We start from the raw sequence: 25582 nt of genomic DNA, 5'->3' as shown, positions 1-25582 counted from the left end.
GTCATCCAGTACCGAGGAAGGCCATTCCAGCCCTATAGAGAAGATCCATCTCCAGGTATAAATACTCCGGACAAGATCCATGTCCAGGGAAGATCCATCCCTCAATAATATCAACTGCGCTCAATGGGGGTGTGTAGACTCCGGAGGGGCTCCTTTCAGCCCAAGCGCTATAACAAGCCGACAAAGGCATAATCAATAATCCACTGCAGCGTGCAGCCCGATCCCATACTGTCACTCATAATCAGACTCTCGGCCTCACTCAGTCATCACTCTCCAGTCTCAAACACGCGGGCTCGCAATGCCATAATACTAGCCTGAAACAATGATATAATGTGTCAAATGATAATAACCGAGACTGAGACATAATATGATATGCATGAACAAGACTGAGTACAGAGTATCAATGAAACTAATGACATGACAGCAAGAAACGACCACTCGGGTCTCTACAGTATCGGCGTGAAGCCCTAACATGGTGAATAGCATGATTTACAGCTCATTAACTTATTCACATAATCACAACACAGATTTCAGCAAGAAAGAGTCACTAAGCGGTGCCATGGAATGATCCAGGCCGCAATTCTCACAGTGCACGCCTACACGACCGTCACTTGGCATTTGCGTCACCTCAATATTTATCATAGAACAATAATTCGGGGTTTCGAACCCTCAGAACCAAGTTTGGAAGCGTTACTTACCTCAAACCAAGCCAAAACTCTAACCCGCGATGCCCTTGCCTCTCGATCCGGCCTCCAAATGCTTCGAATCTAGCCAAAATCAGTATATTATCATCAAAACACGCTAAAGGAATGAAACCCACACGAAAATTATTAAATTAGACCCAAAATCCCGAATTTGCTCAAACCCGCCCCCCCGGGCCCACTCTCGGAATCCAAAAAATTGCACAACTAGAAACTTCTTTCACTTCCGAGTCTATACATACCAAAATTATCAAAATCGGACTCCAAATGGTCCCTCAAATCCCCAATTTAAACTCTCCAATTTCAAGCCCTAATCTCATAATTTCTTCCCTAATTTTCCCACAAATATCATGATTAAACAACGGAATAATCGCCATAAACACAAGATACAAGAACCAAGTACCTTACCTCACTGAAAACACTTGATTCCCTCTTGAAATCACAGCTCCCAAGCTCCAAATTGTTCAAAAATGGTGAAGAAATGGCAGAAATTAGCGAAGGGGAACTTATATACTTTCTGCCCAGCACTTCCGCATCTGCGGTCCTCTAGTCGCATCTGCGACGCCGCACCTACGGAAAATCCATCGCAGGTGCAGTCCTCACTTAAATTCCAGAACCCGCTTCTGCGGTCAACTTCTCGCTCCGCAGTCTCGCAGGTGCGGTACGATGTTCGCACCTGTGACTCTTGCCCTCTCCGCTACGGCCACTTCTGCGGCTAATCCTCCGCTTCTATGTTGATGACAGCTGAAATACACCAGAAATTTCATCAACTCTCAAACATCAAAAACCAATCCGTCAACCATCCGAATTCATCCCGAGGCCCTCGGGACCTCAACCAAACATACGAACAAGTCACATATCACCATTCAAACTTATTCCAACCTTTGGAACACTCAAAACAACATCAAAACACCAAATCACCCTCGGATTCAAGCCTAAGGATTTCCAAACTTCCCAAATCCGCAAACGATGCCAAAACCTATCAAACCTCATCCGAATGACCTGAAATTTTGCACACACGTCACAAATGATACAATGGACCTACTCCAATTTCCGAAATTCCATTTCGCCCCTGATATCAAGATTTCCAATGCCGACCGAAAAATGCCAAATTTTCAATTTCGCCAATTCAAGCCTAAATCTACCACGGACCTCCAAATTACATTCCGAACACGCTCCTAAGTCCAAAATCACCTAACGAAGCTATTCGAACCATCAGAATTCATATCCGAGACCTTCTACACATAAGTCAACATCCGATTGACTTTTCCAACTTAAGCTCCTAAATTAGAGACTAAGTGTCTCATTTCACTCCAAGACCACTCCGAACACAGAACAACCAACACGATATTATGAAGTACAGCTGAAAAACACATAAAGAAGTAGAAATGGGGGAAACAAGGCTGTAACTCATGAAACGACCGGCCGAGTCGTTACACAAACTTAACAAAAATTTTCAAAAGAAAGTCTAATCCTTTAAAAGAATCCTACACAACTGGTAGATGGCGAATGTCAGTTGATTAAACTCATCCATTAGAAAAACCCACGCCCCATCTTGATATTTCTTTGATAACCTTTATCTTCTAAGTCCTCCTTGAACCCATTATAGATACTACAACAATAACAACAACATACCTAGTATATTCCCATAGTGTGGGGTTTGAGGAGGGTAATGTATATGCAGACCTTACCCTACCTTGTGGAGATAGAGAGGTTCTTTTCGGTAGACCCTCGGCTAAAGAAAACAATTCTCAGCAAATTTGAAAAAGAAAAACAATAGTGAAGAAGTCATGTTGAAAATAATGATAACAAGAAACAATAGCAAAACAAAGCAATAAGAAACTGACACAAGGGAAACAACAGGTAGTAACAAAAATTGAAGGCTAAATACTACAAGAATAATAGTCATAATACATAAGATATGTAAAATAGAAAACATATACGGTAACCCAAACTCGACTACCAACTAACTTTCTACTCTAATCCTTGACCTCCACATCCTCCTATCCAGGGTCATGTCCTCAGTAAGTTGGAGATGTACCATATCGTGTCTAATAACTTCTCCCCAATACTTCTTTGGCCTTCCTCTACCTCTCCTTATATCCACAATAGCCAACCTCTCACACCTCCTCACTATGGCATCTATGCATCTCCTCATCACATGCCTGAACCATCTCAGTCTTGCTTCCCTCATCCTGTCAACCGCGGAACCCACTCCCACCTTGTCCCAAATATCTTCGTTCCTAACCTTATCTCTCCTAGTATGTCCACACATCCATCTCAGGATCTTCATTTCTTATACTTTCATCTTCTAAACGTGAGAGTTATTGACTAGCCAATACTCCGCCTCATACAACATGGCTGGTCTAACAACCATTCTGTGGAACTTTCTTTAGTTCCTGGTGACACCTTCTTATCACACAAAATAACTGATGCGAGCTTCTATTTTATCTACCTCACTCCAATATGATGTGTTACATCATCATTAATCTCCCCGTCTCCATAGATTATAAGCCCAGATACTTGAAGCTTGCTCTCTTGGGGATGACTTGTGTACCAATCCTCAGTTCCTCATCCGCCTCATGAGGTGCGTCACTGAATTGCACTCTAAGTACTCCATCTTGGTCCTGCTCAACCTGAAACTTTTACACTCTAGGGTATGTCTCCAAATCTCTAGCCAAGCGTTAACTCAGCCGCGTGTCTCATTAATCAATACTATGTCATCTGTAAATAGCATACACCATGGAATCTCCCCTTGGATATGCTGCATCAATTTATCCATCACCAAAGTAAATAAAAACAGGCTAAGAACTGATCCATGGTGTAACCCCATCACAATTGGGAAGTATTTTGAGTCTCCTTCAACTGCTCTTACCCAGGTCTTGGCTCCATCGTACATTTCATTCATCACCCTAATGTATGCCACAAGTATACTTCTAGTCTCTTAACATATCTGTAGAACCTCCATCGGGATTTTGTCGTATGTTTTTTCTAGGTCAATAAATACTATATTAGGTCCCTCTTCCTCTCCCTATACTGCTCCACCAATCTCCTAACAAGATGAATGACTTTTGTTGTAGATTTCCCCAGCATGAATCCAAATTGGTTCTCGAAAATATACATCCCCCTCCTTACCCTCATCTTTACTGCCCTCTCCCAAATTCTCATTGTTTGGCTAAGCAGCTTGATATCCCTATAGTTGTTGCAATTTTGAATATCACTCTTGTACAACAAAATTATGGTACCCCCCATACCCCTTCATTCTTTCTGCATTCTCGACATCCTAAAAATGACATTAAATAACCTAATCAGCCACTTCATACCCGCCTTGCCTGCGCTCTTTCAAAATTCTATGGGATCTCGTCTGGCCGATCGCTCTTCCCCTTCTCATCTTATGCATAGCCCCCTCAACCTCCTACAACTTTATACGCCTACAATACCTAAAATCAAGACGACTCTCGGAGTGCTTTAGATTACTCAACACCAATAGTCTTGTCCCACTCTTCATTTTAGAGTCTATAAAAGTAATATGCTATCTCCATCTAATTTGTGCCTTTTCGATCAGTACTTTGTCGCCCTCGTCTTTGATGCACTTCACTTGGTAAAGGTCTTTGGCCCTCCTCTCTCTTGCCTTGGCGAGCTTATACAACTTTTTATCCCCGTCTTTGTTCTCTACTTTACGTATAAGCGTTCAAATGCTGCCGCATTTGCAGCCGAGACCGCTAGCTTCACTTCCTTCTTTTATGTCTTATATCTCTCCCTATTTTTCCTCCTTTCCTCATCGTCCTTTCTCTTTTCTAACTTCATATAAGCAACCTTATTGACTTTCACTTTCTGCTGGACCTCTCCATTCTACCACCAATCCCCTCGGTAACCACTGAAGTGACCCATCGAGACCCCCAACACCTCTTTAGCTACTTCTCTAATGCAATTTGTTGTCCTATCCCACATATTGTTTGCATCCCTATTACTCCCCAAAGCCCCCATTTTCTAAGATCCAGCTTTACTCAAGCTACACCACTTGATCCTAGGTTGGTCATACAAAACAATCTTCTTTTTCATTATCTTAATCTCTTAGTTCACAACCAAGAGCTTATGTTGGTTTGTAAATTTTTTCACTCGGAATAGCTTTGCAGTCCTTACACTGACCTATATCACACTTCCTAAGGAGCAAGTAACCTATCTGAGTCTTAGCCACTATGCTATGAAAGGTAACCATGTGTTCTTTCTTCTTCAGAAAACATGAATTAGCTATCACCAAATTAAAGCTTTTGCAAAGTCCAAAAGTGAAACTCCTCCTACATTCCACTTCCCAAAACCAAAACCCCAATGTACGTCATCATAACCACTTGACTTAGTCCCGATGTGACCATTGAAGTCTCCTCCTATGAATACCTTTTCAGTGTGCGGGATACATTTCACCACCTCATCCAAATCCTCCCATTATATATACTCTCGAGATAATTCCTGGATTTCATAAAGTACACTTAAACCAATAAAGAAACATTTAAGAATCATATGAAGAGTTATGGAATTGGATGGTGTAGGAACTATAACCTCTGCTGTAATGAAATGAGAAGTGACTATTCCCACACTTCCATTGGAGGATGCATTTTTTTTGTTCTAACTACAAGTATACAACCAAAAGTTCTCATTTTTGCATTCATATAGGAATATTTGTGGTTATGTTGTTGTTTGTAATAAATGTTTCAGATACGAAAAATAAACTGCAATCACAATATAAATATAAAAAATATATAATTTTATGATAAAAAATTTGGCTAAAATTCTATTTATTTCTTTAATTTTTCCCTCCTGATAATTTCAAAGGCTGGAGCAGCGTGTATCTCGAACTAGGATGATGCAAATTTGATCTCCGTGAAAGGATGTTGTGGATCTTCTTGAACTATTTGATTGTCAAAAAGTATTCGGCCGCATCTTGATCTCTTTATGAGTATTCCATGAGATTATGGAATTTTTGAGATGCTTTCATAGGGTATGAGGTAGGGTTTTGGATGGAGTAGCCTCCAAGTTAGGTTATCGGGTAGAGTAATCTCCAGGTAACCCTAATGGCCCCCTAGGTTTTCAAGAGCAGTAATGGACTCGTCTTATAGTATCTTAAATTTAGGACTTAGCCCAAAATTAGTATGAGCTTGATCTGTTAAAATTCTTATGTTTACAAATTCCCCATACTTCAAAATTTGTCGGGGGTGTAGGCTTGCTCAAACTTGAAGACGAGACTTGAGGTACCCGACCATCGCAACATATGATTTTTAAACTTCTAGTCTTCAATTTGCAAAGGAAGAGATGAAGGGTAGTACTTGTTCCATTAGGCGTGCCATTTTGGTTGCAATAAACTTTTGAGATACAAAAAATAAACTGCAATCATAATTTAAATATGAAAAAATATAATTTTATTGATAAACAATGTGGGTATAATTCTGTTTGTTCTCTTGATTCTTCTCGTTTGATTATCTCTGTGACTCGAGGGTTGGAGCAACATATTTCTCGAAGGTAAGATATATTTGATCTCCATGCAAGTGTGTTGTGGATCTTCTTGAACTATTTGATTGTCAAGAAGTATCCTGCCGCATCTTGATCTTTTTGTGAGTATTCCATGAGTTTATGAAATTATTTAGACGATTTCAAAGGGAAAATGTCCCTTTTATAAATGTGAGGTAGGGTTTCGTATGGAGTAGCCTCCCAGTTAAGGTTTCGGGTAGAGTAGCCTCCAAGCAACCCTAATGGGCCCCTAGGTTTTTAAGAGCATGTGACGATCCGATACGTCATTTTGAATGCTAGCCCTTATTTTTGTGTTCCGATACCTATCATAGCTTCATTAGATGTTATATGACTTGCGTACATGGTCTGTATCATTTTTCGAATAATTTTTACGTGAATTTTAAAAAAAATGTGATTTTTGGCTTTAAAAATAACTTGAGCTGACCATGGTCAACGTTCTTAGTAAACGACCTTGGATCGGTGTTTTGAAGATTCCGGTAGGTTTATATGATATTTTTGGACTTGTACGCATGTTTGGTTAGGTTCCGGGATGACCAGAGCGTGTTTTGGCGCATTATGTGAAAGATTGTAAAAATGAGTTTTCAAGTTGAAATCTTGAGTTTTGATGATCGATTCTCATTATTTGATGTTATTTTAATGATTTGAGGTAGCGAGCAAGTTTATATGATGTTATTACACTTGTGTGCATGTTCGGTTTAGATTCGAGGGGTTCGGGTGAGTTTCAGGCCATTTTTGAACTTGTTGGAACTGCTGGTTTTTACTTCTGGTGTCCAATGCTTCGCGATCGCGAAGGGGAAATTTTGGTTTGCGGATGGTTATCTTCGTGAATGCGTGAGGTAGGTCGCGAACGCGAAGTATACGGGGCATTACCTTTCACGAACACGGTTGGCCACTCGCGAACGCAAAGCTTTGGGGATGACCTGGGGTGATAACAGGGGTCATCATTGCGAACGCGGACCTGGGGACGCGAACGCGAAAGCAGGCTGGGGAATAAGCCTTCGCGAATGCGATGTAGTTTGCGAATGCAAAGGAAATTGGGCCAGACTTCGAACGCGAAGAACACTTGACGTCCAGTTATTTTAATAGCTGAAAGTCGGGATTTATTCAACACCATTTTTGAAAGCTAGAGCTCGGACTAGAGAGGATTTTGAGGAGATTTTCATCCCAACTTCATTGGTTTGTGATTTTTAACTTTTTTTGATGTATTTCGATAATCACCCATTGATTTTTAATGTTAATATATGAATTTCATGGTAGAAATTGGGGGTTTTGGGTAGAAATTAGAAATTTTGTAAAATTGAGATTTGGACCTCAAATTGAGGTTGGATTTTGAAATAAATCGCATAACCGTGCTCGGGGGTGTATGAATAATCGGGCTTTAGTTCGAATCTCGGGTTTTGACCAAGCGGGCCCGGGGGTTGACTTTTTTCGATTTCATTAAAGATTGAATCTTTTTCACTCGTAAGTAGTTTCTAAAGCTTATTGTGAATTATTTGAACTATATTTGGCTAGTTTTGATTGGTTTGGAGGCTAATTCTAAAGGAAAAGCCGTAGTTGATCATTGATTTGGTTGCGGGAAGAGGTAAGCATCATAGTTAACCTTGACTTGAGGGAATTAGAACTTGATTGGTTTATTTGTTACTTGATTTATGTGTGGGGACGACGTATATGCAAGGTGACGAGTGTATATGCATAGTCACAGGTTAAGCACAGGATATGGGATATTTATTATTGTCTTCAATCATTTTATGCTTTCATTTAATCCATGTTATTACTTGTTAAATGCTCTAATTGTTACTTGCCCTTACTTGTTAAATTCATGCCTTTTTATCCGTTACGTGCCTTAAGTTGCTAATTATTTTCATGTATTCGTGTCTTTATTTATTAACTGTTTTTACTTGTTTTATGACCTTGTGTGTTATTAGATAGCTTCTTTTATCCACTTTATGTCTTTAATTATCTTATCATTTTATTTGAGAAACGTAGTAGTTGGTTGAGGTTGTCCATTTATATTATCATTGTGTGGGATATGGTTGCTCATTGCAACGATTATTGGTATTATTGTGTGGGATCGGGTTACATGCTACAATGTATATTGGTATTACTGTTTTGGATCGGGTTGCACGCCGCAATGGTATGTATGTATGTATGTATATATATGTATATATATATATATATATATATATATATATATATATTTGTGGATCGTGTTGTGCGCTGCAACGGAGAAAACGTATTTTGGTTATTCTTGTTGCTTGTTTTCAGTTATCATAATGTGTTGTGAGACTGAGACGTGACGGTATTTTGGGGCCCTCTGTTATTTGTATTTTCGCTTTATTTACTACGTGATTATTTGTATCTCCTTCTCGTATTGCTCTTTCTGCTTATTATCTGCACAGGTACTATATTGTGTGAGTATCTTTTAACTTAAACCTCGCCACTACTTCACCGAGGTTAGTCAAGATACTTATTGAGTATATGGGGTCGGTTGTACTCATGCACACTTCTGCACCTTGCGTGCAGATCTTGGAGCTGTGTAGCTAGTGGAAGATGAAGCCTGGCACTGAAGACGTTCCATTGTTCCAGATTCAAGCTACCTTTTGTTCATGGTAGTCTAGGACTTAATTTCTGTTTATATATACTTCAAACAAATGTTGTATCATTTTCATATCAGCTTGTAAATCTAAGTCTTAGAAGCTCATGTCCTGTACTACAAGTCCTTGGGAAGTTATAAAAAAAATTTAGTTATTCACTTGTTGGCTTCATATTAATTCTAGTAGATTTGTGTTGACTGTATTTGGCTTGCCTAGCGGATCAGTTTAGGTGCCATCACGACTAGGCGGATTTTGGGTCGTGACAATATGAGTGCGCAAAGAACCTTCAACGTGTTTAAGATTAATTAACGATATCTTTTAAGTACAAGTTATAAATTGTCTTCTTGTTTGAATATGAAGTATGCAAAAAATATGTTAATCTAGATAAGCACTTGTATAGATCATCTAAGTAATCACAATGCAAGAGATGTTCAGCACTTCTGGACACCACAACTAGTGCTAAACTCTTGGACTTGTGTTTGGCACATGAATTTCACTAGTCATCGTAACTGATATATATATACTGGCAGAGAGGGATATATATATGTGCACGTTCCTCTCGTTACTGATTAAATATGTCTATTTAAATAAAAAGCCCCGACCAATTTCTTTGTTGTTCTTATTAACCAAAATTTCAAATACATGATAAGCACGGCTAGAAAGGGAAATAAGATAAATGATCCTGGTTTTTATGGACAAAAAATCATCACATCATCTCTGGATTTAGCAAGCTTATTAATTACAGGTCATATCCACACAGTAATAAAATCTTCCGCCGGATTACAATATTAAAAGCACATTTGACCCCTAAAATCTTAAGAGTATAAGAGGGAGTTCACTACAACAAAATGTCTCTGATCTAATTAACGTGACAAATTGGAGAGAATTGAATTAGAAAGAGAGGAAGAATGTCGCTGGTAACTCAAGAGAAGAATTTGCCTGTCGCCACTAAAAAGGAGGACAAGAAAAGAAAAACATCTGCAGTGACTCAAGATCAGGAGAAGAAGAAAGGAAAAATGTCAAAAAGCACTCAAGAGGAGAAAAAGCCCGTTGAGGAGTCACCTAATTACATTGTTGTTCATGTGACGACGCCACAGGTGTTTCGCTTTTCTCCCTTATATATTATTTACCTTTCGTTACTTTTTGATCAATCCCCTTTGTGTGTGTGTGTGTGTGTGTGTGTTGATCTTCCTTTGTTTGTTGATCCTCTTGTGTTTGATTGTTGTGGTTTGCTGCTGGTGATTTTCTGCACTGTTCTATTCGAATGTCTTAAAAGTAGGAAATTCTCCATTTTAGTCATGAACTACACGTAGTGAATCTGAATCATGGGTTTCCTTAACTCGTGTCTATGCTTTACTAGATTCATTCCGTAGCAACAAATCCGAAATGAGGTTCTCGGACATCTTTGTTTTATTTATTTTTTTGGGCAAATTTGATCAGGAGTGCGCACACTCTAAATCATCTTTGTTTAGGGTACATCTATATGGTACGTTCTGGTGTATATAGAAGGTGGAGGGGCGTGGCATTGGCCATTCCTCACCAATGTTCTATTCTTTATTGGGGCGATGGTGGTTGGCGGTGGTAATAAATAGAATAATTATAAATTTAGGCGAATGTTTTAATGATATCAAAACATTGTAGATCTATTAAAAGCTTATAGGTTATTATGAATAAATAACTAAAAATGCACTTAATTAATGATGTATAATTCAAATTCTACTCTTCATTAAGTGCAATCAAATAGGAACCAAATTATTGGAAGTCTTTGCTTCTCCTTAGTGCTCTCGAACACAACAATGCTTTTGAAAGGTTCGTCGAGCTCCTATGTAGGGATATAGGTTTCCACTGTGCATTCCTTCAATTCTAACACTTAACGTGATATTTTTTCGTATTTTTTGTTTGTCTACTACTGCAAAACACGCAGGTCCTTTATGTTATATATGAGAGCTAGAGCCTCTTGGGTGTCAGGACCCGGAATCCAACCTCGAGATCATAATAGCGCCTAACATCTACTTGCTAGGCAAGCCGATGTGAACAGAGAATTTACTGATTTAAACAAGTTATGACAAGACAATAACAATGAAAAATGATATAAGTCTGAAACATATATAGTATGATGAAATTGAATAGGGAGTCAGAGTCTAAACATAACTGATCACGCCCAACTATGCCTTATAAAAAAGGATTAAGCAGTTGTTGCAAATATAATTCGGTTTACAAGTCCGGAGTCAAATCCCACAGAGAACTAAGGCTTAGCTACAATTGTTCAATATCACTAAGAAGATAAGCTCAAATAATTCTAAATTATAAATATTAAGATTCTTATATCTAATTAACTAAATAATTAAAGAAGTAAATTAAAAACTAGGGATACTAAGGGTTGGAGAAAAGATTAAGGAGGTCTAGAGTTATGATTTCCCCTATTGTCAGATTCCTTCCCGCTACATTTTCTATAAATTCGCCTAAGTATTTTCTACCGATCATGAGCGCTCTGACTGTCGTAACTCTCTCCCGAGTAATTACCACAATTTGCTAGACATATTCTCCCGAATTACGCTAGCTGGCATTAAGTACAGCTCACTCGGATCGCACCCAAGGTTTCGTTATTCCTAATTCCACCTTTAAACTCTCCGTATTGATCCCTCATATACGTTAGGAGTGATGTTGTTCAACAACTACCTAAATATGCACTCTCTCCCGAGTAATACACACTAAATAAGCACAGTCGATTGAGAGCTCTTCAACCAACCACAATAATAACGTAGTTGAATAAATAAAGAAAAAGCTACAACAAATCTATGTTAACGTAATAGAAAAATCATCCTCCAATAGGTTCCATCAAAACCCTAGATAACAAACTAGCTATTCATAATAGTATGCATACTACAATACTAGAATTCATAACCAATAATGAAAATAGGAAGAAGGAAGCGAAAACTCGTAGAAGAATTCTCTGCCTTGTTCCTAGTGTGTTCTTGCCTCCTTAGGTCGAATCTCGGTCTCCACTGTGGCTCCGTGCTCTCCCTAGGTCTAAACTGTGTCAAAAGTATATCCGCCCTCCTCAAAATAGCGTTTTTACATGTATTTATACCAAATAGGGTCGGGCCCAGACGAAACATCTTTTCCTGCGCAAAATAAGACAATCACTCTGTAAAATTTGCACTACCGCGCCGCATGGGGCGACGCGCCATGCGGTGTGCTTGTAGGGATGTTCAGAGAGCTGATTCTGACAGGCTGCAGGAATTTTCCACAGGCGTGGCGCGGCCTGCGCCGCTTCACACGCCGCGGTAGTGGGGATTCGCGAAAATGCAAAACACGAAAGTTATAGCCCTTTCAAATAGATTTCCAACTATATATTATGGAGCCCAAACGGAGTTCTGAGCGAAAAGTTATGTGCATTTTACTAGACAATGCACCGTATGCCCGCTCGATTCTCCGTTTCGTTCTTGACTATCATCCGTTGATCCCCAAACACGATCCCAACTTGATTCCTTGGGCTTTTACTCAGACTTCAAAGCTCCAAATCACTTGAATTCATTCCATAATATCTACATAGCTCGGAATCACTCCTACAAGGCATAAAATACACAATTTAGTGCAAAACACTAGCGATTAAAGCTCAAACTCAATTAAAGTGCAGTAATTTAGAGTGTAATAAGCGACTAAATTACGTAATTATAGCCTATCATCAACACCCCACACTTAAACCATTGCTTGTCCTCGAGCAATCAAACTACACTTTATATAGACACGACCTTTTTAAACAATTCTCCTAACTCATCACACCAAGAATATTTAAAATAGACTAAGCACAAAAGCGTAACATCTTCACCTCAAGATTTGACTTACAAGTACCACGCATTATTCACAACTCACCCACTTACTCTAACATAGAGGTCACTGACATTACCTTTCCTTCATGAATCAAGTGCCTTCACACAATAAAGAGAGTAGTTCCACACAATATAAAAGTTAAGAACAATTAGGAACTCAAGATAGAAAGAATTCACTCACTCTCAGAAACGTCATTCATATGCCACAAAAGATGCACGATAGGCTTGCCCGTAGTGTACTACTCTACTAATCGAGCTCTTTCAGTCTAGGATCAAGTAGGACTTTATTTGGTTGTAATGTAGGCTGCAGGACAAGTAGGATACATTTAGATATAAGAGTGACTACACCTCCCTAAGCACTTTAATACATACACTTTAACATTTAAAATCCCACACTTATGTCAAACCATAACTCCATCTTCACATCAATATATATTAGCTCATACTTCTTTAAGCACAATTACATCAAGAGTCACCACTTAGCAAGGAATATTTTTTTTTCACAACAATACAACTATTTTTTTTTTCTTTATTTTTTTCCAATTCAAGTGGCTCTTATATTTTTTGTCAACACAGTGCACCTTTCTCCTTATTTTATTAGCTCCACTCAAAAGCCAAACCAACCACCCCATACTTTGACTTTTACAAAGTTCATTACAATTCAAGTGCTCATGAGAGGTGAAAAGGTTCAATAGATGGTTAATTCTAACAAATGGGTAAGGCTTGTCATGTGGTTGCCAAAGAAACAGGATTACAGGCTCAAAGGGGTTAACAATTAGGCGGGTAAATTATACATATCTGGCTCAACAAAGAAACGCCTATATCACTTCCAAGACTAAACAAAACTACTATTTCGCTTTGCAAACACACGGGGCAAGTTCTAGCATCAAATGCAATGCACAGAATAACACAAATCCTTACACACACATGACACATAACTCACTCAGGATTGCACTCATCAAGACACTCCAGTCAAAGCAGTTAAGCAAATTTAAAAATTTACGATTTAAGGTGCTTATACTAGAGTCAAAAACTGAGCCTAAGCGTCACAACCAAAGTACTCGCTATTCTCAAGGCATAACAAAGTCAAGAGATATTGCTTCAATTCAATTCATCTCACACTGGCTCGTACTCCTAAAAAAATAAAACTAACTACACCCGGTTCAAACAAAACCCTTGGAAAAGAACCGCGGCACAAAGAAAAAATCAAGGGGGAATTACTGCACTACCTACAAAGAAATCATTTTTTTTAGACTTAAATCCCTCAAGAAAATTGTCTAGGATATCCATCGTCGGGAAAAGTCCAATCTTTTTTTAAAACAAAAGCATTATTCAATTAAACTAACACAGCTGAAATAGCATAGAAAGTCACCCAGACAATCTCCTCACCCCACACATAAATTTGTGCATTGTCCCAAATGCACACCATACTAATAAGAGGGTAAGAGAAACTCCCTGGTAGGCCAAAGGCCGAAGCACTAGCAGCTCATGGGTTACTGAGACTTCTCCCAAGCTTAGTCTTTCGTGCGGGTACCTCACACTTAGTTCCAACCACTTGGTTTGCTGTTGCATCCTTCCAATAGCTTTACTTTACATGCTCCTAGAAAATCAAAAACCGACACTACAAAAGTAATACAAAAGAATAAATAAAAGAAAGCAGTAAAGCTGGGTTGCCTCCCAACAAGCGCTTGATTTAACGTCGCGGCACGACGCGAATCACTTTCTGCCTCCTCTTTGAACTTATGAATTGGACCCCAAGTTTTGATTCTGCTCTATGATCATGCTCCTGATGCGATACAAATTGTTGCGAGCCAAAAATTAAATGATACTTTATCAACTTTTTGGCTTCCAACCGAGGAATGTCACTTTGCCTAGACGGCCTTGAAAATTTCAGAATATAGGGCTCATCTACCTCTTCCTTTGACTCTTGCATTGCCTCATACGGCTTAGTTTCCATTTCACCATCTGAACATAATGTAGAGAAGTGTTTGGAATGAGGTCCAACGCGCACAAATACATGAACTTCAAGATTTTTAACCTCATCAACACCAATCACACTAGAGTCAACTAAATTTGTATCTTCAACGTTCTTGGTTGACTCTAGTATTACTTCTTCAACATCGGCATCCTCAAATTCTAGCTGGTTAGAGTGTTGGGGTTCTACTTTAACCCTCCATTGGCACCTCAATTTCCATCTCTAATGAACACTGCTCCTGGCTACTATCCATAATATTGGCATATTGAGCATTAAAAGCTTAAACTATAATATAGAAGAGAGAGAAGAAATATTCTTTTTTGGTGTAAAAAAATGGTGTAATGGTTGGAGAATTTGGTGTTACACCATTTTGGTGTGAAATTTGGTGTTAGGGTTGGAGATGGTCTAATGATTTTAGAAAAAAGACAACAAAAGTCAATCCTGGGCCCGCTCGGTCAAAACTCAAGATTCGGACCAAAACTTGATTACCTATTCGTCCCCGAGCCTGTTATGTGATTTGTTACGAAATCCGACCTCAATTCGAGGTCTACATCTCAATTTTACAAAAATCCCCAATTCTACAGAAATTCCTAATTTCTGCTATGAAAATCCTAAATTTGATGTTGAAATCTTATGAAATGTAATGGGTAATTGAAAAGAAATGGATCAAAGTCACTTACCAATGAATTTAGGAAGAAAAGTCTCTTGAAAAATCGCCTCTAGGGTATTTAGGGTTGAGAAATTATGAGAAATGAGCTAAGTCCCGTTTTTCTCCTCTTTTCCCTAATTGCGGATGTCGCAATTGCGAACATTGCAAAAGTGAGACAAGGGTCGCAAATGCGAACCCTGTCACAGAAGAGTAGAAGTCGCAAATGCGACAATATGATCGCAAATGCGAATGTACCACCATCGCAAATGCGATCAGAAGCTTCACAATTGCGAAGCAGGCTCAAGTGGCTAGTGATCACAATTGCGACCACTTCCTTCGCAAAAGCGAAGGTTCATAGTTCACAAATGCGAGATTCACGTAGCCTAGCCCATGCTCGCAAATGTGAATAATTCTTCGCAAAAGCAAGGCTCGCAATTGCGAGATCTGCAACAGAGCACCAGAACTGGTATTGCACCAGCAGACTTTTCATTAGCAAAACTCTTCTGAAACTTGTCCGAAACTTATTCGAGCCCTTCAGGCTCCAAACCAAACATGTACACAAGTGTAATAACATCATACGAACTTGCTCGCGCGATCAAAACACAAAAATAACACCTAGAACTACGAATCAGACTTCAAAATGTATGAAACTTTCAGTGAAACTTTAGAACTTTCAAATTTACAATCAGACGTCCGAATCACGTCAAATCAATTCTGGATTGAACCAAATTTTGTAGACAAGTTTCAAATAGCAATATGGAACTATTCCAAGTTTCAACATCAAAGTCCGAACCCGTTAGCATAGAAGTTATCTTTCGGTCAAACCTTGTAATTCTTAAACTTTCAAAAATGCTAGTTTTCGACAAAATGAGTCAGAACAAGTTAGGGAGTTCCGAATTCGATTTCGGGCATACGCTCAAGTCCCAAATCACGATACGGACCCACCGGAAGCGTCAAAATACTGATCGGGGTCCTTTTATACAATATATTTACCGTAGTCAACTCAAATCATTTTTAAGGAAAAAATTCATATTTTCTTGAAATTTTTGACATAAAAACTTTTCGGAACAAGATACGGACTGCGTATCGAGGTCTCGGAACACAAAAATAGAGCCTAAATCTCAAAATAACCTATCGGGTCTTCACACCGGGTTTCGTTTTAGAAATTTTCAGAACGTTCCTAATAACATAAACGTAGTAGTATTCGCTGGCGTAGATTTTAAGATCATGACATAAGCTTTTTCTTGAAAAGAACATGCTATTTTTAGTTAGCCAGTTTCATTCACTTTGTTCCCCCTCATTTTGTTCGTAGGAATATATATATATATATATCTTCTTTGATTATTTACCTATTTATATTTTAAATACAAGGCTCCGCCACTGCGGCCTCAACATTCAGACATCCTCAAAGGAGTCCACATATATTTGGTAAACCAAAATTTATATTATTTGACGATATGCGATCATTTCTAATTCAATAATGCATGGGTTTTATTGTATATTTATATTAATATGTTAGAGGCATCTTTCTGTACATCAGTAGTAAGAAGATTTATTTGAATTTATTCTTGTATTATGTACAAATATGCTGAAATTTTCACTTGTAAATATAACTCTCAAGAGTGAGCAAGACTCACATTTCAACCTTTGACCTTCATCTAAGTTTCAGAGCGATAAACGATCCCTTTCAATGGCTTCCGAGAAATAAAAGACAAGATGCAAACATTGGAAGCAAACATTCTCTCTTTACATAAATCCCACTAGTACTAACCATGGTCGGAGATCCAAATAAATTAAACACTTATCAGAAAAAATCAGGTATATATTTTAGTAAGAGGATAGCTGTTAACTGAGAGTGATTTTGCATAAATAGGTTGATTTTGTGTTACTATTTAAGTTTTGAATCATTCCGATAAAATTTCAAAAAGATAATTTATGGGTCAGAACCTGGCCGCAAGTCCTAATGGATCGTCACAAGTTCTGTTGGATAAACAAACTTGTCTTGCCAGAAGTCCTTTAGACATAAGGACTTTACTATAAAGTGTGTCCTAACTTTGGAACAAATTATTTTCATGTCCTGATGGATCGTCACAAGTTCTAATGGATGCAGAAATTTACCTCGGCACAAAACCTAAAGGACCTTTGAATCTCTTACTATAAATCGTGTCATAACTTTGAAACAAACAGTTTAAAAGTCTTGGCGAATCGTAACAAGTTGGACAAGACTTGCCTTGCCAATGGTCATACCATCACAAATTATACCATAGCTTTGGTAGAAATTGACAAATGTTAATGATTCATCAGAATTAAGTTAATTAACTGTGTAGATATATCACTGTATTTTTACTTACTCACTCCGTTTCATATTAAATGTGGTACTTTCCATTTTAGTCTGTTCCAAAATAAATGACACATTTCTAAATTTGGAAATAATTCAACTTTAAACTCCTCATTTTACCCTTAATGAGAAGCTTTTATAACCACACAAAAGTCATGGCCCCACAAAACTTTACCCCTTAAGCTTTTAAGACCATAAATTTCAAAAGTCTTTCTCTTTTTCCTTAAACTCTGTGCCGAGTCAAACTATCTCATTTAATTTGAAACGGAGGGAGTATTACAATATATTACCCTCAGAAGAAATTTCTTGGTTCACTTCCTGAGATGGACCATAAAACTATTATGAGCTCTAGATAACTGTTTATATTTCTGAATTAAGGCTAAAGTATACGCATGTAATTAACCATAAAAATTTCAATTCAAAAGGGAAGTCTTGGCATTATAATCAAGTTTTCTACTCTGCAAATGTGGATCATTAACAAATATATCTACTCTAGCACTTTATTATTACTGCTTGTCGCAGCATAATTAAGATGCACTGTTTGCTTCTTACCGATTTTTGTCTTTACACGGCTAAAGAGTTTACTTGTAATTTTATACTAGAGGAATTTGAACGTAACTAGGTGTTTTTTTTTCTTTTTCTCCCACATACTATGTTTTTTTTTTCCTACCTCTCAATATTATGTGCGCTATACTACTTGAAAAAAATACTACTACAACTATAACCGAATAAGTAACTTGTATGGACTTTCTAAAATTGTAGTACTTTGTAATAAATATCTATAGCTTTATAATTAACAATACGTAGAAGAGTCGAGTACCACTTCAATAGCATTATTTATCTTGATTAAGAGAAATTAGATTTACTTCTTCATCATTACTTAGATATATAGATGAAATTAGGTTTACTTCTTCTTTATCACTGATTATATACTTATAATTGAAGAGTAAGTTCTATGCGTGGATGATATAAGAGATATTTACACACTCAAATCACTTAATTACTTTGTAATTAAAGAAGGTAATTAAGACTCTGGGTCTAAAGTTTATCCTTTTTGTAGGATGGAAGTGAGGTACTTTTCAAACTTCAGGGAACTACACTTCTGAAGAAACTTATGATGGTTTATTGCGACAAAAAATCTATGGATATAGAGCAAACTGTATTCTTATTTGAAGGCAGGAGAATTAGAGGCAAACAAACTCCAAAAGAGGTTTGTCTCTTCCACACTCACTCTCTCTCTCTCTTTCTCTCTCTCCACCCTAAGATTTAGGAGTAAATTTCTTAAATGGTCACCCAAGTTATGAAGATATCTCACCAATGTCATTATTCTTTTTTTAGGACAACAAAATCATCCAACTATTATCATTTGACTCAAAAAATAAATATCACAAATTTAACATGTCATGTCATATTAAAACTCAATTTTTGATAATAAAATTCATTAATCCATGACTCTTATATCCATTTTTCACTAGATTTATAACTGAGAATATTTTAATGACGTAAACTATTCCAGCTTCATTTATTTAGACTATTAAAGTAAAAGGAAAATGGTTAAGGATTCTAATATTTGCACAACTGATAAGTTAGCTCGGATGCCTTTAAATGTTTGCATATAAGGCATTTAAAATGTGAATCAAGTATTGCTGTTGTTATATGCCAGAAGTTTTTTTTTCATAAAGTACCCCAGACAGAGGTCTGGGAAGTGTTGTATTCCAAAAAGGTGCAGTGAGGGGGCTAAACCTGACCTTAAAAACGTTATACAACATGGTGATTTCTATCACCCAAAAAACAGTAGGAGGAATGTACTAAAAGTCCTTCCTACTGACAGTGCAATATATACATAATCAACTAACAAAAAAGTTGCATTTATCGTATTTTGTTCTAATACTAGGCATTTGACAATTATCTAGAATAAAAGTGCCTTTAGCTTCTTTGGGGAGATGGCACAATGAGTGACAGATCACACCTTGATTGGTAGTAGAGGCGAGTTTACTCAATGTATTTTTTATTTTCCATTGAAAGTACAAGAGAGGAGGGGTGAATTGTACGCTTGTTAAAAATTTGGTCGACTGTGGTATAGACTTAGTCGACTGATGTTGAGACAGCCTACGCAGAACTGTTAGTCCTTTCAATTTAAACAAGTGTTAATCACAATAAATAGTAAAGGAATAGAATATAATATGAGAGCGATAGAGTAAATAACACCAGAAACTTTTATACTGGTTCGGAACCAATGTGGTATCCTAATCTAGTCCTCTTGGTTGCAAGAGTGTTGTCTTTTAGATCTCTTTGTAAATTCAGCGATCACCACTAACGTTTACAAGGTTGGTTTTCACTCGCTCACCAACAACGAACAAAGAGTTGGTTTTCACTCGATCACCAACAACGACACTTTGGTTTTCACTCGCTCACCAAAGAAACGAACAATGACACAACCTCTCAGTATTTTTTCCTTTCTCTCTATCTTTTATGACACTAGTAAACTTAAGAATACAGTGGTTGACTAAGGTGTAAAAAGAGTAGGAAAGTTGTCTGCGAAGCTGGTGCCTTTCTTCCGGTCAGTGTTGCTGCTTATATAGTCTTTCGTGTGCTTCAAAATAAATCATTTGATCGTTGGGGTGGTCCTTACTGAAATAATATGTTTCCATTCTCGTTTGTGCCTAGCTATCTAATTTGAGAAATGGAATCGTGCCTTCCAGCTCACATGATTTGAGGATCTTAAGATATTGAATCATATGATTCCTTTAAGTCATTGCCTCTGTGTCTTCAATTGAGAAGTATATCCTTCTTGATATTCTTTTGCTACTTGATAGTAGTTCCTTGTCTTCATGATCAGATTCTATTAGTCTTGCCTTAACGTGGGGAGTCTTGATTGTCTTGCCCTGAACGAAGATTCTTGCCTATTGAATTTCCTTGAATTATTTCTTTCTTTCTTGACCATTGCACTTTCAATAGGTAATCACATTTCCTATTGAAGAGAACTTCTTAATACTTTCAAGGAATGCTTCGTGAAATTGATTTCCTTTCCATCCATAAGAATTATGACAATTATGCTCCTAGACTTCCTTATATATAAAAATCTTGGGAAATAATTTATTTTGCATAATAACTCTTGTAGTATCTCAATAAATCTTTGTTCCAGAATAACTAATATTCTTTCCAGTAATTTCTTTGACCTCTTCTTTTGGCTTATATAAATAAAATATAAGCTCTTATTTAGGTAACCCAAGAGAATTTCAAGATCCTCTTCCTTTACCTTGGATCTTGTCTTTTGTTTCCAATATGAAGATCTCAATGACCATTTATTATTTTCGTAACTATGCAAATAATTTCCTTTTGAATAGATCTCAATATATATATATATATATATATATATATATATAGTCTCCTTTCTTGAGTAAAAAATCAGCCTTGGACCTCTTCAATATTTTCCTTGATTGTTGTAAGTAAGAACCTTTTGTATTGAATCTTCTTCATCCCGTGCTTAAGCTTCCTTCCTTGGCTTAATGAATATCTCATTTTGCCCTTAATTCTTGACTCTTGATTTATGTAGTTGAATTAATAATCCAATCAAATCCTTCTCCATTTAACCTGGCAAAAATAATTCACACAACTAAATATTCTTTGATTAAAACTTATGTTGGTTTTGTATCATCAAAATCAATACGTGAAACCTTGGGGCTAACACATTAGGCATTAACTTAGAAATAATGGACTTGATAGTCCATATTACTTGAAATTTCATGAAGTTGAGTTGAAACTTCTTCTGCGTGCCATATCTACAAGAGCTTCTCTGTTTTCAAACTTCCCAGTATATGACAATTGGTGCGACTTGGAGAATCAAGCCATGGACTCTATTATTTGATTTTTTTTCCCACCACCTTTTGAAGATTGCAGAAACAGGGGCCTGTTGGCGCCTAATTCCCAGCGGGTTGCCAATTGCATTCCATATAAACATCGTTGCTTCACTTTCCATGAACACATGTTGCATAGTCTCTGCTTGTGGAACACTACAGCAAGAGCATCTAGAAGTAATGTTAGTACCAAACCTACCAATCATGTCATTAAAATGAAATTTTCTTTTAAATAATCTCTAAGTTAGGAAAGACATTTTAAAGGGAATAGAGTGATGCCAAACCTTCCTTAAGAAATTATAATTTTGCTTTTTTGATCTAATTAGATGCCAAGCAGATTTGTTAGAAAAAAGACCATCACCAGATATATTCCAAACAGGGAAGTCATCCTCCATACAATTACCTATACCAATATTTATAATGTAATCAGTAAATATGTGAAGGTAGAACCTGGTTTAAGTTGTTGTCCCATTGCCCACTGTGAAAGAAACTATTTACTTGACTTTTTGTAGACTTCCTAGTTCCTTGAGATAGATATGCTAGTGGTCCTTTTCCAATCGAGTTATCCCACCAGAAACTGGAGGAACCATGTTGAATCCTCCAGTTAATGTGCATTTATGCTTTGCTCTTGGTCTTCAATAGGTTTTTCCAGCTATGAGAATCTGACGAGTTAATAATTTTACTCACATGATGATATCTCTTACAATATTTGGCTTTGAGGAAGGTGGCCCATAAAGATTGTTGCATTCTAAATCTCCACCATCTTTTGATACTAAATGTTTCAATCACATCTTATATCTTCCTTATACCAATGCCACCTTCATCTTTGGGAAAGCAATGCTGTGCCAAGAACTCCAATGGTACTTATTCTTACCATCCGTAAATTCCTAGAAAAAATTAGCAAAAGTGCTTTTCCATAAGGTTAACAGTACCTTTGGGGGATGGGGGGAAGGGGGTTTCATAGCCGAAAGAATATATGTGGAAAGAGACTGTAGAACATGCTTGATAAGAGTGATTTTTCCACTGGGAGATAGAATCTTGCCTTGCCATCCGTTGAGCCTTTTGAAAATTTAGCTAAAATGCTATCAAACAAACTAGTGTTCTTCCTCCCATGGTAGATAGGGTAGCCGAGGTGAGTGAAAGGAAAATTTTTATCTATGAAACCAGATGCTTGTCTAATTCTATTGATCCTGGAAGCAGAGGTGTTTGAGAAGTAATGGAATAACTCTTGTTGTTGTTGACTTTTTGCACAGAAGACCTTTCATACCTCTAGATATGATTCTTAATAAGCTTGATAGAATGATTGTTTCCTCCATAGAAGATGACAATGTCATCTTCATAGGCTAAGCGGTTGATGTTGGGTCCTCTTTTATTCATGCTAAATGGAGTGAAGTTGTCATGCTCAAATAACTTATTCAAAGATCTGGATAATACTTCAGAACCAATGATGAACAAGGAAGGGGAAAGAGGATCCCCGCGCTTAAGACCATGGGAAGATGTAAAGAAACCTTTCCTAGCACCATTGATAATAATAGAATATCACACATCGTTGATCAAGACCCAAATGATGTCAATCCATTCCTCGGAGAATCCAAATTTCCTCATTACAGACATGAGAAATTTTCATGACATTCTGTCTTAGGCTTACTCCATATCTTGTTTGATGATAATGTTACCACCAGAATTCCTATGGTTGATATTCTGAGTATCTCTTGCGCAAGAAGAATGTTTTCAGCAATAAACCTTCCTTTGACAATATCACTTTGATTCTCTGAAATGAGCTTGTGAAGCATAGGGTTAAGCCTTCTTCACAGAATTTTGGAAAAGATTTTGCTAGTGAAGTTGCTTAGACTGATAGGTCTAAGCTTGGAGAAGCTGGTAGGAGACTCTACTTTAGGAATCAGGACAAGACAGGTATGTGAGAAGAATTTGGTAAGTCTCTTCCCATTGAAAACCTCTTGAACAAAATCAGTAATATCAATTTTGATAATATCCCAGCACTTATGGAAAAAAGTACCATTGAAACCATCTGGTCTTGCTGCACTTGTAGCTCCCATATCAAAGACCGCATCTCTGATTTCTTCTGTATATAGTAGTGAGGGATCTATTATCCTCATCAGTGATCCTTTGAGAAATGCAATCAAGAATGTCTCTATCTTTGAGCTGATCTTGTATGTTGAATCTCTTTTCGAAGTGGTGAATGTCAGTTGTTGCTATGTTATCATCACCCTCCACCCATCTATTTCTATGATATTTGATCCTGTGAAGTTGGAGTTTTCTCCTTCTTTCCCTGATTAAGCTGTGAAAGTACTTGGTGTTGGAATCACCTTCTTCAAACCACTTGGTATTTGCTTTACGTTTCAGTATAGCATTTTGCATGGCCATCCATATAATTTATTCTGCTTGCCCTTTGTTCAGTTCTTCTCTAGAGAAATCAGTGTTGTTGTTCAAGTCTAACTCCTCTAGATCATGCATTTTCACTTCCCACAGTTGAACATGTTCAAATACATTGCCAATTTCTTCTTTAGACCATTGAGTGAGTCTTTTGTTGAGCATCTTTAGTTTCTGTCGTAGCTTCCACAAGCATTCCCACATATATTAGTAGCCCACACTTCTTCAACCAGTTTCATAAAAGTAGGTTGCTCAGTCCAAAAGTTAAGGAATCTGAAGTACTTTATGCCATTATTGTTTCTGTTATGACAACTAAAGAGCAAAGGTCTATCGTCGGAACTAGTTCTTGGTAAATGTCCGGCAGTGTTATTTTGAAGGAGTTGGCACCAGAGATCATTTGCAAAAATTATGTCTAGTCTCTTCCAAATCCTTCTTCTAGGATCCCAATTGTTACACCAAAGTGAATTTTGGTCCAACATAACCCAAGTCCCTAACCTCACAATTATCCATACAAGAGCTAAAATCGAGGCTTTGACATGTTTTCAGTAATGTATTCATTCGTTTAATGTAAGTAGTTATGCTTTCTCACCCCTTAAAAGCGAATCACCAAGCCATGGTAAATTTGCAGTATTAACTATCAGTTCACGTGAGCCTAATAAATTTTAATGGAACCCCATATATATATATATATATTCTTATAAGAATTAAGAACTGATATATTTCAGGTCCTTATAAGAATTAAGAACCCATACATTTTAAATTCTGAATTTATCGGTATACACATAAAGTTTTTGTATAATAATTACCGTTTCTTTTTCTTATTAACAGCTAGAGATGAGGGATGGAGATGAAATTATTGCTATGCCGGCTTTGAGCGGTGGAAGTCTCGCTTAGTTATTTACTATTGGCTTGGATTCTATTAATGAATTTGAAGTTGTGTTCAATACTTGAGCCAGATTATATGGAATTCCCAAAACTAGTTAAGTGGTTATTGATACTGGTAATTTAATCCAATGATTATATCTTGATCGATGTAGAAACTTGCATGCAAGCTTTCAATTTGCTTACAGTTTATTACTCCCTCCGGTCCAAAATAAGTGATTTTTTAGCTTTTTTTTTTGTGATCCAAAATAAGTGATTTTTTCAGATTTCAAAAATGAATTAATTATTTTTTTCCTACATTGTCCTTGGAGTAAATAGTGTTGGAGTATGTGTTAGGAGTATTTATATGAGATAGTAAATGTTAATATGATCAATTTCATTGCTAATTAATGCTAAAAGATGGATTTCTTAATTTGTGTGAAAACATCCAAAAAATCAATTATTTTTGACCGGAGAGAGTACCTTTTATAGACTTCTTGATTTCTGAAATTAGTTTGCGGCATGTTAGATCCAGGTACTTCCTTGTTCATTTCTTGTGCAACCTTACAAGTAACAATTTTAAAATAAAACATAAAATAAAAGAGAATGGGAAAGCTAGGGAGTAGAAATTCTTTCAAATATATATAAATATTTGTCTTGGAACAAGCTTGCCTGACCATGCCTTTGAGTTCCATATACCCCTTTATTCTTTTCTTATAACTACACTATTTCATTTTTGATCTGTTTCCAAAAAGAGTATTTACCTCGAAAATACGAGTAATAATTAAATTTGATTTGTGGTTTTAAAGATATGTGATTAAATTCAATATCAATTAGTATTCAAGAAATATGAAGTAGAA

General features: G+C 37.0%; 1 protein-coding gene across 1 annotated transcript; it reads left to right on the top strand.

The window, feature by feature from the left end:
• On the top strand, window positions 9711-24852 carry LOC109228197 (small ubiquitin-related modifier 1-like). The gene is made up of 3 exons (XM_019393364.1): window positions 9711-9915; window positions 18674-18823; window positions 24690-24852. Exons 1-3 carry the CDS (start codon window positions 9727-9729, stop codon window positions 24753-24755), a joined length of 405 nt encoding a protein of 134 aa, XP_019248909.1. The 5' UTR covers window positions 9711-9726; the 3' UTR covers window positions 24756-24852.

This window comes from Nicotiana attenuata, chromosome 6, assembly GCF_001879085.1.
Source record: "Nicotiana attenuata strain UT chromosome 6, NIATTr2, whole genome shotgun sequence".
Classification (NCBI taxonomy): Eukaryota; Viridiplantae; Streptophyta; class Magnoliopsida; order Solanales; family Solanaceae; genus Nicotiana; species Nicotiana attenuata.
This window is presented reverse-complemented; position numbering and strand designations above follow the sequence as displayed.

Bases quoted from the DNA above. Each gene is read 5' to 3' on its own strand.
- LOC109228197 (XM_019393364.1), top strand. From the start codon at position 9,727: ATGTCGCTGGTAACTCAAGAGAAGAATTTGCCTGTCGCCACTAAAAAG. The intron at 9,916-18,673 runs GTGTTTCGCTTT...TCCTTTTTGTAG, and splicing joins TTCATGTGACGACGCCACAG to GATGGAAGTGAGGTACTTTT. The intron at 18,824-24,689 runs GTTTGTCTCTTC...TCTTATTAACAG, and splicing joins GCAAACAAACTCCAAAAGAG to CTAGAGATGAGGGATGGAGA.